Source organism: Suncus etruscus, chromosome 11 (assembly GCF_024139225.1).
Source record: "Suncus etruscus isolate mSunEtr1 chromosome 11, mSunEtr1.pri.cur, whole genome shotgun sequence".
NCBI classification, from domain to species: domain Eukaryota; kingdom Metazoa; phylum Chordata; class Mammalia; order Eulipotyphla; family Soricidae; genus Suncus; species Suncus etruscus.
The window spans coordinates 85,912,346-85,918,565 of NC_064858.1; the positions used below are offsets into that span (position 1 = coordinate 85,912,346).

The 6,220-nt window shown below is 40.4% G+C and overlaps 1 protein-coding gene across 2 annotated transcripts; it reads right to left on the reverse strand.

Moving 5' to 3' along the window:
- Positions 1-579: 579 nt before the first annotated feature.
- Positions 580-5,634, reverse strand: LOC126023020 (retinol dehydrogenase 16-like). 2 transcript variants are annotated; one of them, XM_049784066.1, is made up of 4 exons: positions 5,322-5,634; positions 3,716-3,974; positions 1,413-1,576; positions 580-788 (listed from the first exon to the last, which is right to left on the reverse strand). In XM_049784066.1, the coding sequence occupies exons 1-4, from the start codon at positions 5,632-5,634 to the stop codon at positions 580-582; spliced, it is 945 nt and encodes a 314-aa protein (XP_049640023.1). The 2 variants fall into 2 exon arrangements, with proteins under 2 accessions (XP_049640023.1, XP_049640021.1); XM_049784064.1 differs by having other exon boundaries at positions 580-797.
- Between the last annotated feature and the right edge of the window lie 586 nt (positions 5,635-6,220).

The window sequence follows — 6,220 nt, forward strand, 5'->3', positions numbered from 1 at the left end:
CACTTTCCTCCACATTTTTGTATTGTTCTCTTTCCTGTCCCATTTTCTCCCTCCTTAAACCCCATGCATGCATCCTATTGAAGTTAATTCTCATGTTCTTTGTTTCTACTGCATTCAGAAATGTATTATTGCCTATCCTGCATATACGAGGGATCATTTTGTGTTGGTCTTGGTCTCTGCAAAGGAATATTCTTGTCTGCCAAACCACATCCATCCATTTCTAGTCTTGCTCAGGCCGAAGAGGGTACAGACACGGCAGAGAAGCTAGGGCTGAGCCCCATCAGCCCTCACATCTACTTCTGAGGATTCCTCAAAGACGAAGAAGGGCCATGAGACTCAAAGACTTCAGTGGCCTCTCAAGAAACAGGTCATATATGTGTGCTAGTGGTTATTTTTCACAATCACAAAACATGGGGTTTTATTCTGAATATCCCATAATCCTGTGCAATTTCAGTGAGGAATTGATGGAAGGAATGAAAGGGGAATCATATGAAAAGGTTCCCCTATAGGCATGTAGCCCCATCTTTTCCAGTTTACTTCTGCCACTCACAATGTATAACTATGATGTCCATCTAGGCTTCACAGGGCCTTGGCAGGCCTTAACATATTCCATCTGATGATGGCATCCACCAGAAATGTGGGCATGTAGCTCAAGGGGAGGAAGATCAGTTTAGCATCCCAACCAGCTGAGTACCGGGTGCGAGGATGACAGGAGGTCAGGGCATGCTCCATGCAGCCTGTCACCAAAGACAGATTCGAGGACAGCTTTGGTTCTACCATTTGAAGTGCTTTCATGCCTGTTCAGAAAGAAAATCTTAATAAAACACGTTCTTTCTTCCCATCTGCCATCTTTTAATCACTTACTAGAAAATACTACTCAATTTTTAAAAATTTATTTCAATTTCATGAAAATACAGTAACAAGAATATGCAGTTTTAACAATATATTTATAAAAATATTATATCTTTTATAAAAATTAATTTCAAAATAAGAATGATAATTATAAATTTATTCTTATTATGTGTTCAAGTCATGTTTATAAATTTTATCTGAATGTTTGCTAAATTTATCCAAGCAACACTCTTCATGTGAGATCCACAGTGGCTCCATTTCAAAGAATATTTCACATAGTAGTTGTCCACAAATATAGCTCCCTATATGCCAAGATTGGTCCCCCTCTCTGGCTCCAGTTCTCCCTCAAAATGATGGATTCTGATAAAATACTGGTACAAAAATAAACAATCAGGATTTTTTCCCCTTGCTTACTATTTTCATGTGTAATTGTGAGGTATGAATATCCTCAGTTGTAATTAATGTTACCTGGATATGTACTTAGAATATGGTAGCACAAAGGATGGACCCAAATTTTTATAATGGTTTTCTTCCCTCCCTACATTTCAGACGTCACTCACTGGATGTCAGGAACTTTTCCCCATAGGTGTTTCTGGCCTCTGGGCTGGCCTGATTCCATGCATTTTGGAAATCCTGACAAAATTTCTCAGTATTGCCCATAGAAGTTTTGAAGTAGCCAGGTTCAATTATAGCCACCTTCATCCCAAAGAAGGAGAGCTCCCTCCTGTAAAAAAAAAATAAAAGAAAGAAGAAAGAAAGAAAGAAAGAAAGAAAGAAAGAAAGAAAGAAAGAAAGAAAGAAAGAAAGAAAGAAAGAAAGAAAGAAAGAAAGAAAGAAAGAAAGAAAGAAAGAAAGAAAGAAAGAAAGAAAGAAAGAAAGAAAGAAGGAAAGAAGGAAAGAAGAAAGGAAGGAAGGAAGGAAGGAAGGAAGGAAGAAAGAAAGAAAGAAAGAAAGAAAGAAAGAAACAAATAAAGAAAGAAACAAACATATAAACAAAGAAAGAAAGAAAGAAAGAAAGAAAGAAAGAAAGAAATAAAGAAAAAGAAAGAAAGAAGAAAGGAAGGAAGGAAGGAAGGAAGAAAAAGAAAGAAAGAAAGAAAGAAAGAAAGAAAGAAAGAAAGAAAGAAAGAAAGAAAGAAAGAAAGAAAGAAAGAAAGAAAGAAAAAGAAAGAAAGAAAGAAAGAAAGAAAGGTAACCATAAAAAATCAGGGTTTTCAACAATGAACATGCTCAGAACCTGTAGTTGATCCTCTGACAGTATACTTCTAGGATGGAGTCACCTTGTATCTCTTAGGCCAAGACCTTTCCAATTTCTCTAATACTGACTGTACCTATGCAAAAAAAAAAAAAAAAGAAAGAGGGAAAGAAAAAAGAAAAGAAAAACAAAAACAACCCCCCACAACTTTGCCATACTAGCCCCCCTTCTTTCTCTTTTTTGTTTTTGTTTTGTTTTCTTAATTCATTTTGTTTAGGTTTTCTTTTTCATTTTTTTAAACTCATATTTATAGCTTCTAAACAGGGGCTGCTTCACTATATTTTTAAAAGAGCTATAGAATACGAATCATCTTGTTCTAGCTCATAAATTGAGAAAAAAAAAGACAAAGGAAGAAAAAAAAAGTGGATGGTACCAGGACAAGCAGTCTCACCAACACTGAGTGGAAATAATAAGTGATCAGACCTAAATACCCAACGAAAAGTCAATGACAACAGAATCAAGAGATCCAAACTACAAGCTATACACAAAAGGAACCTGTTACACTAGCAGTCCAGGGGGCTAAAGGTGTAAGTATGGGAAGCATGCTGGGAACAGGGGAGGAGGGAGGTCAGCATTGGTGATGGGAATGACCCTGATTCACTCTCACTATGTACCTTAAATATAGTTGTGAAAGACTTGTAATTCACTTTGGTATTGATAAAAATTATTTTTAAAAAAAAGTAAATTAAGGTTAGTTATCTTAGGTGACACACAAAAAGTGGCAAATTACAGAAGCCACTTATTTTACACAGGATTGATAAAATATAAATTTGAAATTTTGAAGTGTGCTGATGACTTAGTTTCTACTGAAGGCTTGAACTTTCCCCCAGATATCTAATATCTACAAACACATTCGGTTTAAATGCAATAAGACATTCTGGATGTTATCTCCTGCTATTTCCATCCCTATCTATACCATTACCGGTCTTTCCAATTTATCTTTCCTACAGTCCCTCCCTTCTCCTGATCTAAGAACTCTCTGGTTACTTGTGCTCTGTGCTATGAGACAGTCCTTTAAAGAAACATATCTTGAGGTCTGAGAGATACTAAAATAAGGCACTTGTCTTGCATGCAGCCAGCTGGGATATGATCCCCAATATCCCATTTGGTTCCCCAAACCCACCCAGAGTGATTCTAGAATGCAGAGCCATTAGTGACCCCAGAGTATCACAAGGTGTGACTTCCAAAAGAAAACAAAGACATTGTTTAAAAAAAATCCTTGTATTCACACTTAGTAATACTCTCAGAAGTTTCTACAACTATCTATAGGCAAAGCCTCAAAATCTGTATTAAATTTTTCTGAATTTTAATATCACGAGTCTTATGTCCTGGACTCAACAATCAAATTGTCCCATTTCTGGTTCTCTTCAAACCCTTTGTGTTGAGGTCTCCTCCAGAAAATAGACGTGGAAACAGAGTCTATAGGCCTGAGTCTTATTCTTATGCTCAGAACATAGAAAGTGGCTCCTATAAAAGTGGTGCTAAGAATTCATAGGGATCAAAAAGAAAGGACTGAAAATGAATGATGGAATGACGCCCATTCCTAGGAAAGGGTCCCTAGACACACAGCAACAGGAACCCCAGAGGAGTGTCTCCTTTGGCCCTTACCTGAGGGAATCTGAGAAGGCCTCCACACCAAACTTGGAGATGCAGTAGCCACCAGCAACAAGCGGAACACGACCAATGACGCTGGAGACATTGACCACACGACCCTGGGCCTTCCTCAGCAAGGGTAGCAGATTCAGCGTCACATCAATCATCCCCAGCAGGTTCACGTCCAGTACCTCCATAAAGTTCTGTCTGGTCAGCCACTCAATGGGAGCCATCATCCCTGAGATGCCAGCATTGTTCACCAGGCCCCAGAGACCTGGGCACAAGGAATGGAGAGCAAGAATGTGGTATGTCTAGATGGAGGCCACCGCTGTAGTCACCAGACCGTTCCCCAGAAGGACATGATGAGGTTGCATGAAAATATGTAGAATAAAAACCAATATGCCACCTGCAAGACAAGCAGCTCAATCTTATCAAATACTAGAGGAAGAGTGGGCCTGACTTTTGAATCTCTCACAGCCCAATGCAAAGGCTGTAGCATATAAATATTCCTCTGAATTTTCCTGTGTTTGAAAAGACCCACCAATCAGTAGGCCACTATTTCAATTAAACAAAACAGGAAATAAGAGAGGGAGAGGAAAAGAGGAAGTTAAACACAATGTATTAAGAAACACAATTGGTGGAGGATTGGAATTATTCTGAAAACTGCAGAGTCTTGAAAAATTCAGTCAAAAGTGAGAATACTCCATCTGAATGACATCTTGGAGATACCAGCAGAAACATAGAAAGATTTTAAGAAAAAATAAGGGCATTATTGTTATAATCCCCAGAGACAATAGAGATGAAGGCTGGAAGGACCGGCTCATAACATGAAGCTCACCACAAAGAGTAGTGGTGTAGTTAGGGAAATAACTATACTAACAACTATGTGACAATGTTAATGAGTGAGAGAAGTAGAATGCCTGTCTCAAATACATGCAGGGATAGAGGAGGAGAGAGGGGTCATTGATGGTGGGAATGTTGCACTGGTGAAGGGTGGTGTTCTGTTTATGTCTAAAACCCAACTACGATCATGCTTGTAATCATGGTGCTTAAATAAAGATTTTTTTTTTTTTTTGGTTTTTGGGCCACACCCTGTGATGCTCAGGGGTTACTCCTGGCTATGCGCTCAGAAGTTGCTCCTGGCTTCTTGGGGGACCATATGGGACACCGGGGGATCGAACCGCGGTCCGTCCTAGGCTAGCGCAGGCAAGGCAGGCACCTTACCTCCAGCGCCACCGCCCGGCCCTTAAATAAAGATTTTATATTAAAAAAATTTAGTTCAAGTCCCAGCACTGACTCCAGCTCTACATGCAAAAACCTCCAAGCCAGGATTTCTGTCCCATATACCCTAAGGATCCAAATATCATTATGAAGAAAGTAGAACCCCTTTTGAGAGAGGACACATATAAGCACGAGTTGGAGAAGTTCATGATGGAAAAGTCTTCCCAGCACCCCAGATACCAGAATGGGGGTCAGTACAAGAGACAGAGGCTCAGTTTGAGAGCTGATGACTAATAAAAACTCATGGGAATCAGTCTTGAAAGCCCCCAGGAGATTGCCCACAGAGAACACTTGGGGTCTCCTCTTCAGACACAGAAATAAGCATAAACAGCTTAAACACCTCTGTCTCCTGTGTGTTCCTTCACCCACTGGGTGGCAGCAGCGATGCTTTCTGACTTGGTGACATCCAGTATCACTGTGTTCAGCCTCTCTGAAGTCTCTGCTTTTAATTCCTTGGCTCCTTTCTCAGTCTGGCATGCAGCCAGCACCCTCAAGCCCTTCGCATCCAGCTGCCTGGCCAGCAGATTGCCAAAGCCTGAGTCACAGCCTGTGATGAAGACATACTTGTCCTGCAGCTGGTCGACAACCTGCCTCTCCCGATACCAGCGCACAAGTTGGTACATGCTTACCACGGCCACCAGGTACAGCCACATGATGTGTAGAAACAGACAGACCAGGTGAGACAAAGTCAAGCCTAGGTACAAGAAAAGCTCAAATGAACACGAGGGTGTTTTCCTTGGGCCAGCCTTCAGGCTGCAAGTGCTCCTCACATTTGCCTTTTCTCTCTCTCGTAGATTCTGGGATATCACGCTATGCTTTATCATTTCTTTCAATTTTGCTTTTATTAGGAGACACACCTGGCAGTTTTGGGGCTAACTCCTGGCTCTGTGGCTCTGTACTGTACATGGAGGCCATACAGTGTACCAGGGATAAAAACCCAAGTTGACTGCTTGCAAGGCAAGCTCCTTACCTATATTATCTCTCTGGTACTTCTATGAGAACATTCATCACCAATGTAAGACAATTTTACAGGAATTCTGAGGGGATGATCCAACCTGCTTTTCTATTCCTCCCACTCCAATATCTCTCTCTCTTTTTCTCCTTCTCTTTCTCTCTCTCTCACTCTATATCTCTCTGCAACTGAAACTCCGCAATGAACACATACACATTGAGTCTTATATCCAGCTCTGATGTTAAATTTCTCCTCATCATAAGGAACACAGAATCTCCATTGTAATT

Bases quoted from the DNA above. Each gene is read 5' to 3' on its own strand.
- LOC126023020 (XM_049784064.1), bottom strand. From the start codon at position 5,634: ATGTGGCTGTACCTGGTGGCCGTGGTAAGCATGTACCAACTTGTGCGC. The intron at 3,975-5,321 runs GTGTTTAAGCTG...CCTTGTGCCCAG, and splicing joins GGAACACACAGGAGACAGAG to GTCTCTGGGGCCTGGTGAAC. The intron at 1,577-3,715 runs GTAAGGGCCAAA...TTTTTTTTACAG, and splicing joins GCCTTCTCAGATTCCCTCAG to GAGGGAGCTCTCCTTCTTTG.